The sequence below is a fragment of the Bacillus rossius genome, chromosome 12 (genome assembly GCF_032445375.1).
Source record: "Bacillus rossius redtenbacheri isolate Brsri chromosome 12, Brsri_v3, whole genome shotgun sequence".
NCBI classification, from domain to species: Eukaryota; Metazoa; Arthropoda; class Insecta; order Phasmatodea; family Bacillidae; genus Bacillus; species Bacillus rossius.
The window spans coordinates 4,160,027-4,185,734 of record NC_086339.1 but is presented as its reverse complement, the minus strand read 5'-3'; the positions used below and the strand labels follow the sequence as shown (position 1 = coordinate 4,185,734).

The window sequence follows — 25,708 nt, the reverse complement described above, 5'->3', positions numbered from 1 at the left end:
CGGCGTTGTGGTGCGTCCCCTAGATTCCCCTAGATATGTTAGCACACGTGGCGGTTGGAAGTAGAAGATGATTACAATTGAGAGATAGCGCGTTCAAACCCCCACCTCGCTCGCGAGTGGTTTCGGATTTGGGTTCCACACATTTTTGGCGGGAAAAGCCGGTTTGACAAGAAAAAAAAATTGAGCCACTCACCGACGTCGCCGCCGTGATCGGCGAGCACGCCGGAGCAGTCTTCCTCGTCGGCTTGCGCGACCTCGGAGTACTTGACCCCGCCGCGGCAGCCCCGGTGCGCGGGCCTCGCGATCTGCGGCTCCTCGGCGGGCCGCGCGTCCGCCATCTTCACCTCCTCGACTCTATGAGGTCCGGCGAAGCTTCTTCACCTCCTCGACTCTATGAGGTCCGGCGACACTTCTTTGTCCCCTCGACTCTTTGAAGTCTGGCGACACTTCTTCACCACCTCGACTCTATGAGGTCCGGCGACGCTTCTTCGTCCCCTCGACTCTTTGAAGTCTGGCGACACTTCTTCACCACCTCGACTCTATGAGGTCCGGCGACGCTTCTTTGCCCCCTAGACTCTTTGAGGTCAGGCGTCAATTCTTCACCAGCTCGACTCTATGAGGTCCGGCGACGCTTCTTCACCACCTCGACTCTTTGAGGTCCGGCGACACTTCTTTGTCCCCTCGACTCTTTGAAGTCTGGCGACACTTCTTTGTCCCCTCGACTCTTTGAAGTCTGGCGACACTTCTTCACGAGCTCGACTCTTTGAATTCTGGCGACACTTCTTCGTCCCCTCGACTCTCTGATGTCTGGTGACACTTCTTCACCCCGTCGACTCTTTGAAGTCTGGCGACACTTCTTCACGAGCTCGACTCTTTGAATTCTGGCGACACTTCTTCGTCCCCTCGACTCTCTGATGTCTGGTGACACTTCTTCACCCCGTCGACTCTTTGAGGTCTGGCGACACCTGTTCACACCTCCACTCCTCGAGGTCTGCTACGCTTCTTCACGAGCTCGACTCTTTGAGGTCCGGCGACACTTCTTCGTCCCCTCGACTCTGACGACGCGCCCGCGAGGGAGAGACACGCGAATCACGCCGACAGCGCACGCAGCATCTCTCCTCCTTCGCGGCGCGGCTCGCAGCACGTGACTGCAGCGCGGGACTCCAAGAAGAAGACATCTCCTCTCTCTTCCCCCCCCGCGCGACCATTCATTGTCTTGTCATCCCCCCCCCCCCCTCACTCCCTCGGTGAACCTCGTGCCTACGTACAAGACCTGCCCGTCGCGTAAATCCCCTCTATCTCACCGGGGCCCCACTGCGTCATGCACCGCCACCTGAGCGGCAGCGACAGTCCCGGGACTCCGCCCTTATCTCGACGCCTCGGCAATCAGTCCCCGCCGCAGCACGAGCACTCTTTCGAGTGGAGTCGCCGCGCGTTCCGCCAGATGAACTCAGTTCAGTTGAACCGCACATCAGGAACGGAGTTCCGTCTTCAACGCCGTAACGTTGAAATGGCGACTAATACTGTACTTTTTTTTTTGACGTGACAACGTCTAATAAATCGATGAACGCCGGCTGCACGCACGAAAAAGTGTCCCGTTACGCACATTGTTCCGTTACGCTGTGTCCCGTTACGCTCATTGTACGCTTGCGCCGCATCTATCTCTCTTCCACTCGACTGTTTATAAAGTGAAGTGAAAAGTTAATGTGGTTTTCATTGCTTATTACAACAACCATTTCGGCAATAAATGTTAATTTATCTTGCATTTTAAAAATCTGATTACTAGTATAATTTCAAGTATTTATTCTTTTAATATTAAAATAAAAATGATTCAATTTTATTAATAAAAGTACGCAATCATTTCATCGATGTTTTGTTATGACGTTGTCACGTTAAACTATCGTCCGTAAACCGACTTTACAGACAACCAATTTTTACTTTTTGTCTCATACGGATTGAAACTACATTTATTTCATAGTTTCATCGACACACGCAGGCTACGCCAGTCACATTAGCATTTCACGAACACTACCTTGTTTGTGAGTAGGAGTTATGAAGCGTACTATCAAGGCCTTTCGTAAAGAATGCCAAAAAGGGGGGGGGGGGAGGTTCAGCCCCTCACTGAGGGGAGGTTGGGGCTGCCTGCACTTGCAAAAGCGTGACTGTGAAGCGAGTTTGATGTCAAAACTATGTCTTACGGGGAAACTTTCTGTATATTTTAAAGTTTTTTTTTCCCCCTTATTGCATGCATGTAGACCAGAATCTGGGCAGTGTACATACAACCAGGGGCGCAACAACAGGGGGGGGGGGGGCAAGGGTATTTTGCCCCCCCCCCCCTCTGAAACCTTGAAGTGGGGGCAAACGGGGGCAAAGAAAGTGCTGTGTAATCAATTTTTAGATAATAAAACTGCTTAAATAGCACCATTTTCCACCTTGAAATACAAATTTTCCAGGGGGAGGGCCCCCGGACCCCCCGCTTCAATAGGGGGGATTGATGATTCTTTATAAAAAGGTATATTGCCCCCCTTTTGGAAATTTAGTTGTTGCGCCCCCTGCATACAACATACAAGCACCGTCCCCAGAAATGACTTGTGTCTGTTTAAACCCACCCACAAAACTCTCGCCCCCCCCCCCCCCCCCGCCCTTTTAAAAACCAGCAGATTTATGTCCCTCTAGCGTGAATCCGTTGTTAAAAAAAATAGTTAGTAAATATATGTTGAGGATATTCGAAACAAGACACAAAATAAAAATAAAAGGCCAAACAACAAACTTGGCGAGCCTTGAAATGCTAATAATTTGAACAGACTTACCACATTATAAATAATAGTTAGATGTTAACTAATCCAACTAGACAGTATTTAATACTACAATGCCTGAATTTTTTCTATCTCAGTGAAATGATCTCTCTGGAATTAAACATACTCCTGAAAATGAAATTAATTAATTGAAATTGCACACTGGAAAATAAAACTTGTTATTAACAGCTCAGATAATGGTAGCAGGGCGGTTCATAATTGCATCACTGCAGCCCGTTGGCCACACAGAATAATAGATTTAGTAGAGAAGCACGAAAAAGTCTAATTCATATTCGAATCACCACGCACTGTTTGGTTAAGTTAACCCCTCTAAAGCAGTTCCATTGAAAATGTTCAGTTGCCCGCGAGCTTACTATGTAGGTTGCCTGTATGTGCGAAATGAGCGATAAAAACAAGGTTGCGTCACATGACGGGATCGCAGGTCAATGGTTGTGAAAGATTTTAGTGTGGAGGGGGGAGGCGTACTTAAAATTGCTCCGTCACCCCTGGTGTACTCTCTAATGCTTGAAGATAAGTCAGAAAAAAAGGGGGGAGAGAGAGAGTGTGTGATTGGGAAACAGAATAAATACTGGCAGGAGTTAGTTTCTTTCTTGAGCGACAACAATGATGTGATCGAAATTTAAGTGGCAAGCAATTGAGAAATTCGTTGGTGTTTAAAAACCGAGAGTAGTATTTTGCAACTCAAGGTAGGCACTGAAGGAAAAAAAAACAGTTATGTGGTCACAAAAACTGCAGTGTGACTGGCTGGTTGTAGACCTCCAGGTGGCAGTATTACCAACCATCTGCGACTTGGCAGTACGTTCAAAAAAAGAATTTTTTTTTTGTTGGCTCTCCCAAACCTGATGTTCGAGGAGAAACATGACAAAAACACTCAATTACAACTTAAAACGTATTCATGCTCTTAAGTTAAAAAAAAAAAAGAGTTCACTGTTTACTGGATGGTTCAATGTTAAAATGTTTAAGTATGAAATACAGGCCTCGACACGAATCGGGCAATGTTCTATTATTTGTAAGTGTGTGAGTCTACGACATCTCGAACATGTGTAACCCAGTACACGATCATTTCATCTTAAGAACACATGCAGTGCGCTAGTTTTGGCAGAAACCAAGTTGGACAGTTCGCCTTCAGAAAATGATGCTACCCAATTCGTACTGCACTTACATACCTGAATCAACATATATGCACAAAGTAGGCCTACATATTTTTTGTAATCATTGTGTACAAGTTCGATCTCGATTTCATTTCAGTGGGATAAAGTAGTATTTCATACCATTATTTATGCCCAATTAATCCTCAATGAATTGGTCCTTATAGTAAAACTGTGGAGTAAACTAAATCACAATAAATAAAATAATTGAAATTCTGTAAACCAAAGACTATTCATAACATGGGAGAAAAATCTACAGCGAATTCCCTAGGAACGTGATGTAAATATAACACAGAATAAAAAATAATTTGATTATTTGTATGTTAATAGTAATACAGTGATAAATGAGGGAAGGAAAAAGCCCACTGTTTGCTTTCAAATTTTTTTCTTAATTTGTTGGTGGGAATGATAGATTTTCTATAATTTCATGACCCGGGGAGGGGGGAGGATATATCCCATCATACTCCCCCGCGTATGCCGCTGCAGACATATGAGTAATATTTACTAGTACATTGACTAATAGTGTGCGATATTAGTAAACAAATAGTTATGTTTCTTAGAGTCGATAACTGCTATGTCAACTGCTCTTCATCAACAAAAGCCCACTGCCAGAGTACCGAACAATAAACCTATGTGTCAGAAACAACACGGACAGACAGTCTTCCCCCGGGCTGTGCTTTCAGGCTGTGGAGTGTGCTTGACCAGTTCGGAGCTGTGAACGAATCAGCACGCGTAGTTTCCGGCTGCCTGTCGACAAATTATGACCTTCAATCGAAACTGCGCAACCATAGATCCGCCGCGCAGTCCTCTGCTCATGCAGAACGGACCAAGATGGAAAAGCCCGGGCGTCCCATGCATGACAAGCCACCCTCTCACAGCTGCCTGACTCGGCGCACCAGCCATGTCAAGGCCAAAACAGCATTCTATGGTGGAGGATCTTGCTTAAGGAAACAACAGCAGTGCCTAGAGAGGGAGTAGCCCAGGGCCCAGGGCCGGCGCGTCCATATAGGCGAACTAGGCAACCGCCTAGGGCGCCAAGTAGCTGGGGGCGGTGCAGCACGACACATAACAGCTGATATAATATGTTTAACGATTATTGAAACTAGATGAAAATTGATTTTTTTAACAGTTTGGAATGTTTATATTGATATAAGTAATTATTTAAAGTCCACGGTGACCTGTTTATGATTTGTAATAAGTAAAACAGTAGAAAAAAACACAAGCCTGCTTACATTTGATTGTTGACAAAATCTTAGGCTTACGTGATGTATTTTGAGGCAAGGAAATTTTTTTTTGTGGTGTCCTAGGGTGAGGGGTCGGGGGGGGGGGGCATTAAGGTTTTTCGCCTAGGGCGCCAATTTACCTTGTACCGGCCCTGCCCGGGCCAGGACACCACTATCAGTGTTACGGAGCACCAGTAGCGGATCCAGAGGGGGGGCTAAGGGGCTCAAGCCCCCTCCAAAAGCATCTGGGTCCACTATTGTTTTAGTGTTTGCCTTGATAAAGCCTAGCCTCAGCTGGGTCAAGCCCCTCCCAAACCAAAATCGTGGATCCGCCACTGCGGAGCACCGATAGATACTGATTTGTGGCGTGGCGACGGGAGCAGAAATGTCTCAACTGTTTTGTCAGCCACAGAAACACTACTGTGTTGATCCGTGATTTAGTGGTTGTGTTGTGAAAATGTTTTGTAAGTTTCATCACTGGTTTTGTCTGGGGGTCACTATGTTAAAAACCCAGCCTTACCGCTCAGTAGTTTCATTAAATAAAGATAAAGGCTGGGTGCTCAATTAAAAAAAAAAGTAACATTAGGTTGTGTGCACAAGATTTGACCGTCAAGTTTTCCATCCTACTGAATTACAACAAAGCAATATATTTTATTTATGTTACGGGCGCATGGCGCAACAGCTGAGGAGAGTGGACAGGGATGCTAATTTGTCGGATTAGAAAACTTTATATTATTTATCAACCATATTGTGGCAAGAAATTGTCTAAATATTACAACGTTCAGGTGTTAATTAGTGCTTTAAAAATAATTATGCTATTGCATATAAAATTAATGCAAATAAAAATAAAAACAAAAATTTTACATAACGCAAATTAATTTATATTTATGATATTTTGCAAGGAATAAAGCAATCCTTTGTTAATTAATAACACTACCAACAGATGTAGAATACTTCGTGAAATATTATTGGTTAAAATAACAAATAAGAATTCAATTGTAAACGTATTTCGCACGAATATTTAAGGGAACAAATTAAATGAAGAAAAAAATTTCAGATGAAACCGCTGTACGGGATATTTTATTTTAGAAACCTGGCCATCCCGGTTTCGGTCTGAAATTGTCGGCATTGGTTTCTTTGTATCGCACATAACCTAAGAAAACTACAAGTTATTTTAAAAGTAGTTTTGCACATTTTCGTTAACTTAATTATTCGTCCCAACACAGAGAATAAGAAATTTAATAAATATTATCATAGCTAGTTGCAATGTGAAGCTGAGAAAGTTGGCTGTGGATAAAATCGAATCGTCTTTCGTATGCCGGTCGTGAATATTAACGAACGAAATGAGGTTCAAACCGTGCTTGTAACAGTAATAAATTCGTATAACGCAGAGGGCAGTGCTGCTTGTTCAGAATCGTCAGACTATAATAAAATAAAAAAGTAAGTATTCGCGCTAAAAGAAAATTTTAAAAATGCACTATCTTCTGTTAGCGGTAGTTGTTCTGCGGAACGGTGTTGTAATACTTCAAGTAGTGTATCTGCTTGTTTAGTATTACCCAATAAGACTGATTAGCAGTATTTATAAATTCAATTTTCAGAATTATATATATATATATATATATATATATATATATATATATATATATATATATATATGTGTGTGTGTGTGTGTGTGTGTGTATATATGTATATAAAAGCAACAGCCGGTACCCTCCAAAATTACCATGTCTTTGTTTTGTTTTAGGAATGTTCGTCGAACGGTGACGTGAAGGGTGCGAGCGGAGCCAGAATGCCGCTCGACAGACTTGGCGGGGAGGAGTCCAGGGAGGCGGCAGCCATGGCGAACACCCCACACTCCCTCCTCAGCGTGCTGCACTTCACCTCGCAGATCCTCTTCCCCAAGTACCCCCACGCCTTGTTCCCTCTCCTGTTCGTCCTGCGCCTGCACCGGCTGAAGAGACGCGCCGAGGTAGTTCTGGAGAGCGTGCCCCGGGAGCTGTTCCGAGCCCTGGTGCCTGGACTGCTCCAGGGGGACGAGGAGTCGTGCGTCCTGATTGGCCACGGCTTGCTGAACAAGCTGAAGGTGTCCGGGGAGCAGTGGCTGCAGCTCACGCGGCCTCCCCACGGCGTCGCGACCCTGGTACGCGCTGTGCCGGTGGCGGGACTCCCGCATTCCGTCGCGCTCGCCACGGAGGATCTCTGCCACAACGTGTGCTGCAGGCTCGCCGTGCCGACCGCCGAGACCGTCTTGGTGGCAGACTCTGCCGCGTTCCTGGGCCAGTTTGCCTCGAAGGCGGTGCTGGGGCTGATACGTCCCACACGCAGCCTGGAGAACGGTCTGATAGACTCCTCCCTGGAGCTGTTCTTCAAGAGCCCCCGCTACCTGTGTCCAGGGGATGTCTTCTCGGTCCCAGTCGAGAAGTACGCGTCGGGGTACTGCGGCGTCGACGCGCTGCACTTCAAGGTGGTCGAGCTCGACGGCCCAAACTATTCAGAGGTGTCGGCGGGCGGGGACGTCACGGTCGTGGTGGGCTACTACGTACTCAAAGGCCAGACGGCCATAGTGCAAGCCAGCGACCAGAACGAGTTCCTGCCGGCGAGGACAGGTGTGTTTGCGCCGGGGCCCTCGCCGGTGTCCGGGGAGAACTACCGGGGCTCCGTCCTGCCCGCCTGCCCCCCGGGGCCGGACAGTGCCCAGGCGGAACTGGCGTCCCTGCTGCGGCCGTTCTTGGCTGGGGGGCGGCGGGGGGCTTGGCGCGCCCGGCCGGTGTTCCTGGTGCGCGGGGCGCGCGGCTCGGGGAAGAGGACGGCCGTGCGGGCGGCCGCACGCGCCGCGGGACTGCGCGTGTGGGAGGCGGACTGCCTGGAGCTGCTCGGGGGCTCCCCGGGCCAGGCCGAGGGCAGGCTCAAGTTCGTGTTCGCCAGGGCGAGGCAGTACGCCCCGTGCATCGTCCTGCTCGGGAACATACACGTACGCACATATCCGGGGTTTGGTGACTCAATTAGTGGGTTCTTGCAACACGAAGGTCACTAGTAAAGAAAAGAATTTTCAATGTCCTTTTAAATGACATCTATTACCTCGTTTAGGGTAAAATTTCAATCTGGATTGAACCTGGAGTGGAGTGAGGAATCTAGATTGAAATTTTACTGAAAACACTTTGTTGTGGACTGAAGGTGGAGTGAAGTGAGATAATCCACTCCACTTGTGGAGGTGGACTGGACTGAAGAATCCGGATTGAGATTTTACTTTAAACACGGACTGGAGTGAAAAGACAATACGCCATATTGCATTGTTTGTTATTGGTTTCGTTGCATTTCAGGCATAATTTGTGAAAATTGAAAAAAGAGCAGAGGAATGTGTGGACAGAGATGGAAGTAGAGTTACATTTGGACGTAATGATTGAAAAACATATTTTAAGATTGCTTTGCTTTGTCATCGATTAGATCGCACCAAAACATTTTCAGTCCATGTTGACTCCAACTTCGATATTTTTTACATTTCAATCTGGATTGTGATATTTACCATACCTAAACACATTTCATCAGCCTATGTTTATTACACATTCACTCATAGTTCACTCCACTCCAGGTTCAATCCGGATTGAAATTTTACCCTAAACGAGGTATATGTGTTATCCTTGATTCAAATAGCTTGATCACCTTTAGATAATTGGTAGTTTAGAAGTTTATTTGATCTATTATTATCAATAATGCAGTTTTTATTAAAACTTCCATTTTAAATCAAGCTTTGGAAATAAATTATTAACGAAAATTTATGAAAAGTTCAAGAGGTAATTTCCTAGGAGAGGGGTGCATAAAAAAACAAATGAAATTTTTTATTTCCTGAGAATTTTATTAATCATTCTGTGAAATTACAAAGCCTTAATTTTATTTTTTCATTATCTAAAACATTGTTTTCTTTTTCCAGGTATAAGTTAATATAAGGATATGATTTTCACCATATTGAATATTTGTGACAAAATGTTTGTGAATCAATAATATTTTCTGTTTTACACTACTTAATTTATTAATTTTGATGACTTAATTTAACCAGTTATATTTTTTTACAATATTTTATATGTACCTAGCCAACCTAACTTAACCTAACAACCATTAAAACAGTAAATTATCAGTAAACTGCTTTAACTATTTTAATGCCATTTTACAGAATGATTAGAAAATACATCTGTAATAAATAAGCAATTTTTGATGCACACCTTTCCTAAAAAATTACTGTTCAAAGAAAAGTCTGAACGTTCATTTCTGCCTGAAAATGTAATCTGTTTACTTTTGTGGAAAATGCATGGAAACACTAAAAGATGTACTAATTTCACAGTAGCGTCTGAAAGAGTTTACATAAAATTGCCATGATAAAGGAGTCTGGTGTGTAATAATTATACTATTATACTTTCTAAATTTAAGTAATGATTAACCAGTTTGGGTGCAGCGTGACTTGTGTTAATGTTAGTTTCTTCTTGGTGTTTTGTTTATTTCAATAATTGTTTAGCCTACCATTTCTTAAACAATTAATGTTCCGGAGTAGAAACAATTTAGTGTGAATGTTGTGTTCCTGAGGTTCTGTTCCGCGACAAAGACGGCCAAGAGGACCCCCGGGTGGTGGCTTGCTTCAGCGACGAGCTGGCCCGGCTGTGCAGCGAAGACGACGGCAGCGGTGGTCGGCCGGCAACGAAGTTCGTGTCCGTCATCGCCACCAGCGACGTACGCGATGATTCTGTGGTATGTTCGCAGCTGTACCAGGGGCGAACTGAGGGTTGAGGTATTTGGGTGGGGAAGGGGAATACCCATCTCCCTTTCCCCTCGAAAATTCTAGTATGCCCACTAAAGGAAAGAAATTGAAAGCACTCAGCAGGAGAAGTGGATCTATCCTTCTACCCCCCCTCCCCTTCCCACCCGAAAATAAAATTCTGTGTAAACACCTGCCTTGGACATTGTGTGTTGGTAACTTTTTTTTTGGATTGCAAGGCACAAAACAATGTATGAACCATTTAAATTAAATTAGTGTGCACAAACACGAATTGCAATTTCTGGATCACTTCGAGAGTATTCGTAAGTAAACCCAAGGATTAACAGGGAAAACTTATTAAAAGAGTAAAATTGTGTATGTATTATAATAGGTCAAGTGCTTAATTTTTTTTTACTTACTATGCCAGAAAATTTTCTAAGTGGGATTTCCTTAAAGAGGGTTTTACTGTGATTTGAAGCTCATGAAATACCTATTTCGGTCATGAAAGTGGTTTTTGGTATCCGTGGTAAATTAAAATTTTTGATAATTGTTTTTGGTACATTGTGATGCTTACCAATTTTAGTCACTCGTGGGTTTAGTGAATCTGTTGCCGTGTGTGGATGCCTGGCGGGAGGATACGCGTTGTGCTGGAAGCAGACGCCGCGTTGACTCGGGGTTGTGTTGCAGCCGGGCGTGCCCGCGCCCGTGGCCAGACTGTTCCTCGGCGCTGTGGACCTGGGCGCCCCCGACGCGGCGACGCGCGCGGCCGCGCTGGGCTGGCTGTGCCGTGCATGCGGCGCAGGCCTGGGCGACGGCCTGCCCCTGGGCCGGGTGGCCGCGCAGTGCCCGGGCTTCCTGCTCGCGGACCTCGCCGCGCTCGTCACGCGCGCCGTCAGGTCGGTTCAGCGGCACTTCCGTCTTTCTTTTAGGGCGGTATTCCAAGACGTTTGAGTAAGGTAGTGAATATGCACTGCCCTGTTGGGCAACTGCCGTACCCTAACTCTCGGGTCATATTCCAAAACGTGTCCTAACTGAACCCCTTTAAGGTATCAGATCGGCAGCCGTTTTAATAAACAAGGACTTGTGCGAGGCTACGAACAGTTGTCTTCGTGGAATCCATCGTAATTTTAGCTTATTTTTTAAAACTATGGAATTATAATGTGAAATAAAATATTTAATTTTGGTTGTACAAGAATAAACGATAAATTTTTGGCCGTATTTATGTTTGCTGTTTTTTAAGATATTAGGGGGGGAAATTGTAATTGTAAAAGTTCTGTTAAAGTTTATTAAAAAGGTAAACATATATATATACAGTTATGGATCAAATCGGCAACAGATAGGACACCAAAAATCAGTGCCCTAAAAATAAGGGACTGGCCGTGTCCTATCGTGCACTTGGAATATGGTTAGGGTACAGGTATTGCATATTCAACACCTAAACCCTTATTTTTGTGTCTTGGAATATGGCCCTTAAAGTAATACCTACAAACTTCAAAAAAATATTTCATGTATTGTTAATAAGTTAACAGTAAAAATGACACAATACAGTGTACACTCTTTATAACGTCACTCGATTTAATGACAAACTCCTTAAAACGTCAGGCCAGTTTAGGTGCGAGGAAGCTGCAGTAGCATTTCAATCACCATTTTCCATCTCGTTTATTTAACTAATACCTACAAACTTCAAAAATATTTAATGTATTGTTAATAAGTTAACAGTAAAAATGACGGAATACAGTGTAAAAACACTTTATAACGTCACTCGATTTAACGACAAACTCCTTAAAACGTCAGATCAGTTCAGGTGCGAGGAAGCTGCAGTAGCATTTCAATCACCATTTCCATCTCGTTCATTTAACTAATACCTACAAACTTTAAAAATATTTCATGTATTGTTAATAAGTTAACGGCAAAAAATGACGGAATAAATATTTGCCCATTCGTGTGCCAAACAGCCATCACAGAAGCGGTATTTGATATGAAGTAAACAATATTCTAACACTTTTCCTTGAGTACGTTGTTTTGCTTAGCGTACTGTGATATAAGTATTAGAGACTTAAAACGTATTTGTTTGAGTTTCCCTGTTGCAATATATGGTGGTTACGAAACTGGAAACACGTTAACTCGGTGTAACTTGCATGTTGTTATAACTGTGTTGGCTTTCAGTTGTAGGGTTCCCTATTGTGATAGTTCGTAAATTAAGTGAGTTTCGTGGAATTTCGTTAGGAATATAAAGTGTATTTTCTTGTTTGAAAGGGTGCATCGCAACTCGACGCATACCTGGTTTGTCGCGAGTGATTGTGAGCTCTTCTGTTAATTGGTTCAGAATTTTTTTTGACTTGTACTTGATGCATTTATGGTTTTAAATGTGTTCTAGTTAAAATTAACATCTTATCAATATTTCTTCAATCACACCTATTGCAAATGAACTACAACTTTTTTTTTAATATTCATTTGTGCTCTCTTCAAGATACGGTGGGACATTTCTGATAGGTGCTTCAGCGAACATTCAGATTTTGACAGCTCATTTATTCATGTGAACTTAACAAAATATTTATTTGTGTAGTTGCTTCACATTATCGAGGTGTCAAGTTCCGAGTGTTGGGTGAAGCACCCGTCCCAAGAGTCTCGCCTCGTGTTGGTCAGTGTGTGCAGTTGCAGTGCCGTGTTTCTGGACGATGTCGCGTGCTGTGCAGGAACAGGGCGCTCCGGACCGACAGGGGAGACTCCGTCGTGTTGCGCTCGGAGGACTTCCAGTCTGCTCTGGGTGAGTGTGGCGGTCACTGCCTTACGCTCGCACGAACAAACCCAAACTGCACTTGACAGCGGGCATAACGTAAACATGAGCATTTACGCGAGCGCATGGCATTTTCATGTGAAATGCAGAGAAGTGTTAAAATTAGTGATGTCCTCAATCAAAACATCAGGATGGATGGGACATGCTAGCTTTTGAAGTTACAGCTCTGTGGAGCATGTATGGAGCATTTAACATTTTGCACTAAAAGTATTGCAAGGTTGTACAGAGAGCTCGCACAGAATGAAGACACCATATTCAATGCTGCAAAATTTCTTTGTGGTCAGTCACTTTACTCAAGTTAGAACAATTTTGTTCCTGTTTGTGGCTGGGAATATGGTTTTCTGCAGTACTCCACATTTTTTTTTACTTGAAGGCTAATGCCACGGTCTAGTGATAAATCATGCTGACATTGGCTCTAGTGAACTTTCAAGTATTAGGCTGAGGTTGATGACAAGGGCGTAGCCATTAGTCGTAGTGGGGGGGTAAACAGTTTAGCCGTGCTAAGCATTCACCGTCATTGGGATTTGGTAAACAGAAGCAAGGAGCTGTAATTAGAAAACTTGTAACCAATCACAAACTATTGTTTCAAATTTTTTTCTAATAAATTATGTACAGTACTTTCTTTTATTATTGTTAACGAGAGTTTGTGGTGAATTGTGATAAAACCGAATATAACCTAAAAGCATCATTACACCATCTAACACCATAATTAATGTTAATAAATCATAAAGCACTGAAATGCAACTAAAATCATAAAATTAATCATGTTCAAACAAAAAGTGAATCAATAATATGGCATCTTTTGAGGTATTCAATTCAATGAATGTATAGTATTTTTTTTGGCATGTAGTATGGACCTTAATGTATGTACAAAATAGACTGAAAAATATTTACTTTTTTTTCTATAGTGGAACTTATTACTTATTAATAACACATTTTTATATTATCAAGTGGGCATATTTTTCGCACACATAAATACTTGCTGATTTAGGTATTTGAATTGTTCATAGTAGTTACACATGCTAAAAACAAATTATTACATAGCAAAAGTGCATCAAGGACAGTGTTTTGTGACATAAGTATCATGAAACATTTAAGAGTCATATTTATTTAATAATATACTATCTTTATAAATAAATATAATTTAAAAAAATAATTATCTTTTCTTAAAAATTAAATTGGCCCTAAAAATAAGGTCATAAAGACATTTTTCTAGTTATTAATTATTTTATTGTACCGTGGGGCGTGGGCCCTTCTTCCCTGTGAAAGTGGTTGAGTTCCAAAAAATCTCCCCTCCTCCCCTTCTGTCTTGAGCTGGATATGCCCTTGGTTGTTAAGTGCGTAGCTTTGGGTACGTGAAACATTCTTGTAGTATTCCAGGTAATTGTCTGTGGTCAGGGAGTGTGCAGCGTCGCAGATGTTGGGTGTTCCCGCAGACGGCATGCTCGCGGCGTACTCTGACGCCATCGGGGCACCGCGCATCCCGGCGGTGCGGTGGGAGGACATCGGGGGCGCGTCGGCGCTCAAGGAGCAGATACTGCAGACCATCACCGCGCCCTTGCGCCACCCCGGGATCGCAGCGTCCGGCCTGAAGCGCTCGGGTGGGTCCCTGAGTCCTCGCGCAGTTGGCCTTTACTAGCGGTCAATCAAAAACAACCATTTTTTCCTTGAACTTTACTTATATTAGTAAATATAATACTCAGGATATGAACATTTTTTATTAAAAAAAATGATTTAATTCAACATAAGCATACATTATTTATATGAAATTGAAAATTAAATACTAAAATTATAAAAAAAAAAGTTTTTTTTATGATACAAAATTAAAATTTGGCTTGGAACCGATTATAATAAAAAAAAAACAACCTTATATTTGAGGCCTAATTTTTATATTCATGGTCACTCTACATTCTAGAGCATCTCACATTTGTTATTTTTCCTATATAATAATCTGTTACTTCCAACGCCACGCTCGGAGTGGAGCAAGCGAGGATTTGTGATGAGGAATTGTGACTGGTGTCGCAGGCATGGGCAGGCATAGCCCCCCTCCCTTCCCCCCTTTGAATCGAGCCCCTCACCGAGGAGGTCCGCTTGCGCTTGCGAAATCGTGAACCGTGAAATTGAAACAGGGCTAATAAACGTAAAACTCCAAAACTATGTTTTATGAAAAATTTTCTATGTATTTTTTATCTTTTTTTTTTTTTTTTGCTTATTGCATACAAATAGGTAGTGACACCTGTATTTCGCGATTTCATCTCATGTCAAGGTATTTCACAAAACACTGTAGCTTTTTCTGAGAGCCATGGCAAATTGTGAGGGTGCAGCAGTACGGTGACCACATTCTCATTGGCCCCGTCAAGAGCGGGACGACACCTCTCACCGACCTCAGCCAATAACCACAGGAGAAAAGCTACAGTATTTTGTGAAATACCTTGACACGAAATGTATTCGCGTAATACTGGTTTCCCTACAAATAGGCTAAAATATGTGCAGTATTCAACGTGCGAGCATCACATCCAGAGGATGACTTGTGTAGGTTAGAACCCCCACGCTCGCCAGGGCCCCCACATGGCCGGTGCTACCGTTGCTATGGCAACAGGGCCCATGGGAAGGAAAGAAAAAAAAAACTTAAAAACAAAAAAGTAGACAATTTTAAATAAATCATAGAAAACAATTAAACAGTAAGGCCTAAATTTAGTTACCAATGAAATAGTACACCAGAGTACCGTATTTACTCGTGTATAGCGCGCCCTCGTGTATAGCGCGCACCACGATTTTTGCAACTAATTCCAAAGAAAAAAAAATTGAAATTTTTTTTTCCCCCATAAATAAATTTTACTAACATTTTGTGGTACCTGATTATTTAAATTGATGTGTGGTGATGCGTCAGGAAAATACATAAACTCTGCTGTCTAAACGGAAGATAATGAAGCGCTATATCGTCACAACTGGTACGTGGAAGGAAGGAAGGGAGGGAGGCGTGCCGAGCTACGTTGCTAAGCTGGCGCGGAGAACTTGATGACTCACCGGTGAGGAATGGAGGAAGCGAAGAAGTTGCCGGGGGGGGGGGGGGGGGGGGGGTAACTGTTGACAACATTCTCTCTTTCTCTCTCTCTCCTCTCTCTTTTTACTAGCTTCTGAGCTGGCTTTCTGTAAAGGGGGGAGGTCTAAAAATAAACAAGAGACCATGATGTGCGAGCTTGCGCGCGCGCGCGTGTGCGTGTGTGTGTGTGTGTGTGAAACAGAGGCCTTGTTGCTTGTGCGTGTGTGTGGGGGCTGGCCAGAAACGTCACCCGTCACCGGGCAGTTAACGACTTCCACTCCTCCTCCCAGCCTCACCCCATCACTTTTTTTTTTCCGTGTATAGCGCGCATCCTTATTTTTTTCCTTTACTTGAGGGGAAAAAAGGGCGCGCTATACACGAGTATATACGGTAATATTATTCGGAATATGCCGTGCGAACAGAACGTGTCTGGGTGTACAACTGTTGAGTAACAAAACCACCACCAATTGACGTGACACCATGTTGACAGTGCAGAACACTTACACTCATTTATTGCCATTATCCAAAATAAATTTACGTTGACAATCGAAACACTGACTTAAAACTAGTTTTAAAATGTGTTTTAAAAATAATTGTGAAAAATTTAAAAAAATATATATATGTACAATGTACATAAAGGAAAAAAAAACTGTTTTTTTTTATCTTTGTTAGAAAAAAAAGGGGGGCGGGCATCATGACTTCTATCAACGGGGCCCACAGAATGATGTGGTGGGGCCTGACTCTCGCAACCCTCCGACTGATTGGCGCCCCTGGTCGCAGGCATCCTGCTGTTTGGGCCGCCCGGCACGGGCAAGACGCTGCTGGCGAAGGCGGTGGCCACCGAGTGCAGCCTCAACTTCCTGTCGGTGAAGGGCCCGGAGCTGCTCAACATGTACGTGGGCCAGAGCGAGCAGAACGTCAGGGAAGGTGGGTCCCCCCCTCCCCCTCGGGTTCCATCCCTTCAGCTCGAACACTGTCCTCCCGTTTCCGATCATAGCTACAGTAATTACAGACGAACCTGTAGACTTATTCAAGTGTTTCAACTTTCACGAAATGGAAAATATATATATACAGCGCATATATTTTTTTGCATTATTATGTATCTGCCAAAGTTACATTTTTTTTTAAACATTTTTTTGGGTTGTACAAATGAGGAGAAATTTTAATTTATTGCAGAAACTGAAACTTTTTAGGTTTAACTGCAATGCCACCGGCTACTTCGAGAAATGGTTTGAATTTATTTTGGGAAATATCAATTAATTTTACCTGGCATTTCAAAATTCTCAAAATTTGTTGCGATTTTGACAGCCAAGAAACATTAAATGATATTTTGGCAGCTAATTATGTAAAAAAAAAAGTATACGCTGTATATTTATTTTTCATTTCAGGAAAGTTAAACAATTGAAAAAAATCCAAAAGTTCATTAGTGATTAATATAAATATAAAATCATGACCTGAAATAGGAGGCACCCCGTTAAGCCCTTGCTTTACTGGTAATTATCAGTAACTCTTAAAGATGCCGTTAATTTTTGAGACACTACCTTTTTCTTTTTTTTTTCTAAATTTATTTATTTAAATTGTTACATGTCTACCAATAGCAGAGGGCCAAGGTGGTAGACACCGTACATAGATATGAACAATTACTTAACGAAGATTAATTTACTGTGTAACGAAAATTTATACATGTGGCACAAACACAAATCATCTCGTGATATAACATTATTGGGTATTGTGTCGTGTCGCAGTGTTCGAGCGTGCGAGGACAGCTTCCCCGTGTGTGGTTTTCTTCGACGAGCTAGATTCGCTGGCCCCGAACCGCGGCCGGAGCGGGGACTCGGGCGGCGTGATGGACAGGTAAAGCGTGTGCCGGCGTCGCGTAGCCACTAGTCATGCATGTGTTCACCTGCTAAACTTGACATTCCGTTTCGAAAAAACGGAATTGGGCAGTCTCGTCACGCTCTGCCGGGTTGCAGGGTGGTGTCGCAGCTCCTCGCGGAGATGGACGGCCTTCAGCGGTCGTCCCACCTGTTCGTCGTCGCCACCACCAACCGCCCTGACCTGATCGACCCGGCTCTGCTGCGGCCCGGGAGGTGCGTGCTCGGCCGGTCGATGTGTCCGAACATTGATACATACATTGGTGTCATAACTGGGGCCACGCAGATTTCGCGAAAAGATTTCGAGACCAGCTGAAAGTTAAAACACTGCAGCATCGTCTTGTGTTTCGTGATTGGGCGAGTTTCTTCCAGGTACATGTCGATTGTAACGACACCAATCACAGTGATCCAGTGCGGAAACAAACGCGTCTTGAGTGGCCCGGTCAGATAAGGCAACGACTTCTCTCTCGCAGACGGACGCCAGTCACAAGGAAAAAAACCTCTGGTGCGGGTACACCTTGTTGCAGTCTAGTAGGTGTGCAGATCTTTTCGCGAAAAATGCCTGGCCCTAGTAATAACCCTTCATGGCCTTAAGTGTGATTTATTGGAACGGATGAGATATAACCTAAATTACTCTGAAGTCTGTGTCTGTACACCACATGGCTCCGAGATGCAAGTTTAAACATTAATAAACAGCACACTGCAAATCAGGTCGGATAATAAAACAGACTTTAAACAAAAATTTTACTTAAATCATTAATTTTATACTTTACAGCATGAATTTTTGTTTGTAACATAATGTTCATACCAAGTGAGTATGTAGTTAAATTTAATGTATGTTTTCCATTTGATGCTACACCTCTTTCGACCTCATTTTTATCTCGCACATCATACAGTTTTTTTTAGTACTTTCGCTGTAAATTGATTTTTTTTAATTAAGTAGTTGTTTTTTGTGTGCATGACAATTTTTTTATGTTCCTATACTTAAAATAAAAGTTAAGTATGCTGAGTTTTGCTGTTATTTGATAAATGATTTCATTTTTTAACTGCCCAGAGATTTTATACATATATTGCATTGTGACAGTACTATTTGTTAGCAAAAAAAAATAAATATATTTTTTACAAACGTTTCATGTAATGCTTTGTTGCCAGGTTCGACAAGTTGCTGTACGTAGGCGCGAGTGAAGAGGCTGCAACACACCTCAGTATTTTACGAGCGCAGACAAGAAAGTGAGTTCGCTGTTGTTTTCACAGATGATTTATTAATTGAGATATTAAAGTTATGAAGGCCCAATTTTTAGATGTTATGGTAAAAAGTGTCTCCTTGATATTTACTGAAAATCTTGGTTGTGACTTGAAGCAATATCTTAAATAATTATTTTGTGCTAAGCTAATTTTCATATGCTCAGCAAAAAATTCTTATGATTGTACAGTTAATTTTAAAAATCAACATAGGCATATAAAGTGAAGTGGTTTTGGCAGATACGTAAATGTATTATTTTGTATGTTTTATCATTTTACAGCAAATGCTCTCTTTCACGCCACCCTCATTAACACATACAATTAAGTATTGCGTATAAAAATGTTGGTCTCTTGAATTGGATCCATAAATCAATAGGCATGCATACGTATTATAACTTGAGAAGATTACCGTGTTTTATCACATAATCGTCACACATTTTATACTAAAATCAAGTTTAAAAAGTAGGGGTGCGACGTATGTGCGAGAAAAAAAAATTTGTTGGGTAAAGTTATTCATAAAAAAACAAAACACTTTCATTGAAAGTACGTTTATTTAAAAAGTGAAGTATAAAAGAGCACGCCAAACAATTTAAATTAATAAGTCATGCAACAAAAACCTTTCTTCAACTTTAAAAAGAAAAACAAAATCTGTGATCCGAATGTGAGCCTGAACAAACGCGTACCTACACTTACCATGTCGTTAACTCGGCACACGACAGAGAGCAGGCGTTGCATGCAATTGGCAAGATATCAATATTGATATTTGACTATGTGCAACATAACCAAACATGAAAGATGCCAACTAGCGCCGGCTACATTTTTGTAAGTGGTACACCGTGGCGACGCAAACGAATAGATAAAGATAATAAGTAATAACATTTAAAAACGTCTTTGAAAGAAAATTAACACATCAGACTAATTAAATAAGTAAGTGGTAATGTCCGAATAAATATTATATTTCTACTATAAAATACATCGTTTTATACGGGGAAAAAAAACACACAAAGCGCTCGGAATCTAATAGCGGGACCAAAAACATCATGCGACGATTACGCGAGAGGTTTTTTTTTATCCAAAATTTGATGCCCTAAAATATGGGTGCCACGTTTATGCGATAAAAGAGGGTATTTCCACAGTTTGCTAGCTGTGCTCGTAAAGGGTTGGGTGTGAACTGAGCTACCTTGCGACTCTGACACGCCGGACCACTTGCCGCAGGTTCGCCTTGGACAAGGACGTGGACCTGGGGCAGGTAGCGGAGATGCTGCCGCGCCACCTGACGGGTGCCGACATATACTCCGTCTGCTCCAACGCCTGGCTGAGCGCCGTCGGCAGGCGGATAGCAGCCTCGCAGTCGGGTGAGTGGGGAGTCTTACCAGAGACGTTACTCTCAAGACAGTCTTACCAGAGACGTTGCTCTCAAGACACGTCTTACTAGAGACGTTACTCTCAAGACACGTCTTACTAGAGACGTTACTCTCTAGACACGTCTTACCAGAGACGTTACTCTCAAGTCACGTCTTACCAGAGACGTTACTCTCAAGACACGTCTTACCAGAGACGTTACTCTCAAGACACGTCTTACCAGAGACGTTACTCTCAAGACACGTCTTACCAGAGACGTTACTCTCAAGACACGTCTTACTAGAGACGTTACTCTCAAGACACGTCTTACCAGAGACGTTACTCTCAAGACACGTCTTACCAGAGACGTTACTCTCAAGACACGTCTTACTAGAGACGTTACTCTCAAGACACGTCTTACTAGAGACGTTACTCTCAAGACACGTCTTACTAGAGACGTTACTCTCAAGACACGTCTTACTAGAGACGTTACTCTCAAGACACGTCTTACTAGAGACGTTACTCTCTAGACACGTCTTACCAGAGACGTTACTCTCAAGACACGTCTTACCAGAGACGTTACTCTCTAGACAGTCTTACCAGAGACGTTACTCTCTAGACAGTCTTACCAGAGACGTTACTCTCTAGACAGTCTTACCAGAGACGTTACTCTCTAGACAGTCTTACCAGAGACGTTACTCTCTAGACAGTCTTACCAGAGACGTTACTCTCTAGACAGTCTTACCAGAGACGTTACTCTCTAGACAGTCTTACCAGAGACGTTACTCTCTAGACAGTCTTACCAGAGACGTTACTCTCTAGACAGTCTTACCAGAGACGTTACTCTCTAGACAGTCTTACCAGAGATGTTACTCTCTAGACAGTCTTACCAGAGACGTTACTCTCAAAGTAGTCTTACCAGAGAAGTTTTATAATTTTGCCTTGTGAACAAACTTGGAAGCTAGAGTACGATGGGATAAATAGATGGTGAGGAAAATCAGGAGTAAAACTTAAATATTTCTATACTTGTACATATATATACAGTATATAATTACATAGATTAAAATTAGTGGTGCACCGATATGACTTCACCGATTACCGATTATGAGAGCAATAATCGGCAGATACCGATTCAGTTACCGATTATAATGAACAAATTTTTTGAAGTGTAATAATGCACATAAAAATTTTTATTCCCATGTGTATTTAATAACAAGATTAGGTAAAATTGAGAATACATTTATAATAACAGTATAAAAATATATAAAATACACTATTAAGTCATTGCAAAGTGTAAATTAAATTAACTTCTATTTATATTTGTTATTTTAAACAACTTGAACTACAGTCTAATAATTGTAATTTACAATGGGTAAGTTTTTGTTGCGGAAAACTAGCATTATTATTGACTATCACATAAGGTTGCATCGAGAAATTACCGTTTAACAATGTAAACATGTTGCTATATTTTGTTCACTTGAGTTTATAGAAAAATGTTTCCACACTTCACTTTTTTTCTCCCTAGTCGCCATCTCACTATAATTATATAAAAATGACTCAAAACCAATTCTAGCAGATATGATTTTATTAATGTTGACTGAATGTATAAAATTATAAATACTTTTTCACTTTTCACGCCACATACAAATAACACAACAACGGATAATGTTACCAAAGACGCCCATAACGAGTTTGTAAAACGCAGTGATAAACTCTGAAAGGTATCGGGACCACGATTTTAAACCGCTACTACGACTCGAAAAGATCGATTGTCTTAGAATCCACTGCAACTGCTTGTGGTAAATTTGATTGCGTGCCATCTATTTTACGTCTCTGGCTATAGGTAATGTACAAGGCCACTAAACAAAAGACAGAACAAAAGACGAAACGTAAATAAACGTGTAGGAAAAATGTATTTTCTATTGTTCGAGGCAATGAGATTTATTAAACTTAACGAAATATCTGTAATCTTGATATGACGGAGTTAGAAGAATTTTGTAATATATACAAATATTACCGTATTTCGTCCTAAAATGTGTAACAAAATATTACACTGTAAAAACCTACTTAATTACGCCGGGACGTAGATAATCGGCAAAGTAATCGTTACAATAATCGCTGATTACGATTCATCGGTATCCGCATCGGTGCACCACTAATTAAAATATCCCAAAATGTTGCTTATACAGTTAGAAACATTACAAAAATGTTTTTTTTTTTTTTGGTACGAATATCTACTACAGAATTAACAAATGAGCTTGTACGTAGGCATGGTCAGGCAGAGAAATTTGACTTCGGGCGGGCTCGGGCGGGTAATTGTCCAAAATTTTCGGGCTCGGGCAATCTCGGTCGGGCATCAAAATCAGTTAATGAAATAAATTTTGAACATAAAATAGTCGTACTTAAGTTTGCATTGACAAACCTGAACTGTTTTTATTTATTTACTATACCGCACTGATATGAAAGTTAAACATTAAACTAAAAAATAGAGTGCATATTAATCTTGGAAATAAAGTGCTTATTAACTAAATTGTGTTTGGGTAGCTGCTTGAAGGTTCATTGTCACTGCTGATTGTTTGACCTACACTTCCACTGGTATCCATTTTGGTAAAATAATGACATGAATTAAATAGAAACAATTCACAACCACTTTCTGCAAATGCCACGCCAACTACAATGTGTGTAATTAAAGTCAGCTTATAATCCTTCTCGCACACAGCAAGCAGCTCCACCGGCCTTGAACACTAAGTTGTGACTATTGAGCAGTGAGCATCCGCCGTGCGTGCGTGCGTGTGCGCGTGTGTGCGTGTGTGTGCGCGTGTGTGCGTGAGAGAGGCGGGCGACCAGCTGCATCGTTAGTCAGCCAGCGAGAGTAACGGTAAATGTTGACCTTGACCACTTCCGCTTGCTGCAGGGCTCGCTCTCTTATATCTGTCTCCCCCTCCCACAAACACACTTGCTGACCGGGCACCTTCTTTATCTTATCTCTCACGCACACTCACTTCACCGGCTGGTGCCGGGACGGCGGCGGCGTGGCATGTTCCTGCAGCTGCCGCGCGTTCCAAAAAAAAGAAGCTTTGTTTACTTGCGCCGTGCGGTATTGCCGTTTTCCAAGGTGCCCGATATTTTCGGGCACTGAAATACCCGCCCGGAATTTCGGGTATACTTGATACCCGAAACACTGCCCGAAATTTCGGGTACCCGACCATCCCTACTTGTACGGTAGAATCTCATTACTATGTACTTACAGGGACCTCAAGGGGGCTTGCTAACACGTGTTCTCTCGCCGAGCAGGCTCGCCGGATGAGATGTCGCCAGTCGTCGTGGCGAGCCTGGACTTCGCAGCCGCCGCGAGAAGCCTCGTGCCGTCCGTGACACCGGAAGACCTGGCCTACTTCCAGGAACTGCGTCGCCAGGTAGCTTCCGGCTAGTCCCTCTCGCTGCGGCCTCGCTCGGCTGTTGCGGTTTGGAGCAACACCTTTCAAGCTTCACAGCTATTTGTCTGCACATATCTTCGTTCTTGTAAGACCTTAAAGTTGGTTTTGGCAGACATACAGACTAAAAATTCTTTAGCATTTCTACCTTGATTAAATGACTGATAAGTTTTCATATTGCACGTCTTGAGCAACCAACTTCTGGTACTTCAGCCTCACAGAGCTTGTAGTTGTGTTACAGGCCCAGACAGATACTGATTACTTTCTTGATCTACCTAGTTCCAAAACCAATATTTTGCAGAGACTTGATGTAATAAGATCTGCTATTAGAGATTATTTTCCTTTAACACTAGTACTAGAGAAAGCCATAAGGAGATAGAACTGGTGTTTATTATGCTTGGCCAGTATAAATAAAAATTTGTGTTTCAAATTCCAATAGAATTTACAAACTAAAATAATAAATCTTGGTAATCATGTGTGCTGGACTACTTAGATAACAAAGCAGTATTGCAATTTCAATATATGATTCATAGAATGTGTTGAATGCTTTATATTACAGTAGAATCCTGCTGATGCAACCCCTCACGGTTCCCGGAAAAACTGACTTATAAAAGGAATGGTCCCAACAGAGAATTCTGGCCAATTTTACCCCCCCCCCCCCCCCCCCCCCCCCCCCTCAATATATCCAAATACATAAAAAAATTGCCTTTGTTCGCATAGATTTCATATTCAAATACTAGTCTATGGTGTAAAAAAAAAAAAAAAACTTTTTATATTCATATTATAGTATTTAAATAGCATGATGTCTCCCGAAAAAATGATACCCTAGAAAGCAATATTGGAGCTCCCATTGGATGTAATTTGGCCTCGCTGGTTCGTACGTACAACTCCGTCGTAAGGACAAATTTTGGAGAACCGTGAGTGTACGTAGAATCGAGGTTTCACTGTATACCTACACTTTATGCTAGTCATGGTAACATCCAACCCTCAAAACTTTCTTAGAAGAGAGAGTTAATTCTCATTTAAAAAAAAAAAAACTTGTAATGTTTTGAATTATTATCACAGCATGAAATAAGTAAAAGTAACTAGACAATTTATTATAATTCTTTAAGTAGTTATGACATGTATAAGCATTGGTTGTATGAAAATTGCTATCTTTTAAGTCAATAAATTGTGCATATATAATATATATATAACTTAGTGCAAAGTATACAGTGTATATCATGTAAAATAATAACACTGAGGGATATTATTTGATATTTAAATGATGTGCCTTGCTCATTTTTTTTGTCAGTACCTTTAACAGGCTGACCTTGTAAATCTGTTCTAATAGTTTTTCTGTATTTGCTTTCAGGTCACAAATTCCCTCACCAGAGATTATTAAATTCAATTTAACTAAAATGACACTTAGCAAATCATGAACTATTTGTGATGTTTATAGAGCCATTAAGCAAAACTTAGTATACATCTGTTGAGAAAATTTGAGATAAAAAATGCAAGAGAGCCTTTAGAATGAACTTACAGGGTCAGCCATCAAATAGGAAGTAAAGCATGTATTACAACTCATGTGATGTGAATGTCCCAAACTTGATGAATGATTTGTAATAAACACTGATGAGGTGGAAAACTGTTTGATGAATGAATAAAAAGGTTTTAAATGACAGATTTGGAGTTTTATTACCATATTAATAAAATATTGAAATAAATTAAATACAAGAATAGGAAACAATTTTTTTGATGTTGGACTTAGGGCAATATTTTAAGGCAATTTTCGGCAGTATTTTACTATTTATATGCTATTTTATTGCTATATCTAGCTCTCTTCTACATAATCTGGTGTAAATATGTTATTCCATCCTACAATTATTTGTATGAAGTACTATTAATGTACAATATTTTTTATTACATTGTAAATATTATATATGTATAGTAGAAATAAACCTTAAATAGGTGTAATCTCAAAACAGGAACATTATTTTCAACAAGTATCAACCTAAATTGTTTGTATTAATAAATAATACAATGATGTATTATAGCATGAGGCAG

At 41.6% G+C, this 25,708-nt stretch overlaps 2 protein-coding genes across 2 annotated transcripts in view; one reads left to right on the top strand and one right to left on the bottom strand.

Annotated features, from left to right (window-relative positions):
- Positions 1-1,129, bottom strand: part of LOC134537391 (organic cation transporter protein-like) — a 152,620-nt gene extending 151,491 nt beyond the window's left edge. The window contains exon 1 of the mRNA XM_063377761.1: positions 194-1,129. Coding sequence (XP_063233831.1) covers positions 194-338 — 145 coding nt within the window. The 5' untranslated portion in view covers positions 339-1,129. The remainder of the gene's footprint in view (positions 1-193) is intronic.
- A 5,166-nt stretch (positions 1,130-6,295) lies between these two features.
- Positions 6,296-25,325, top strand: LOC134537390 (peroxisomal ATPase PEX6). Its single transcript, XM_063377760.1, has 12 exons — positions 6,296-6,627; positions 6,932-8,158; positions 9,763-9,924; positions 10,619-10,827; positions 12,628-12,698; positions 14,165-14,329; positions 16,552-16,698; positions 17,517-17,625; positions 17,745-17,861; positions 18,798-18,875; positions 20,103-20,242; positions 23,523-25,325. Exons 2-12 carry the CDS (start codon positions 6,977-6,979, stop codon positions 23,657-23,659), a joined length of 2,517 nt encoding a protein of 838 aa, XP_063233830.1. The 5' UTR covers positions 6,296-6,627; positions 6,932-6,976; the 3' UTR covers positions 23,660-25,325.
- Positions 25,326-25,708: the final 383 nt, after the last annotated feature.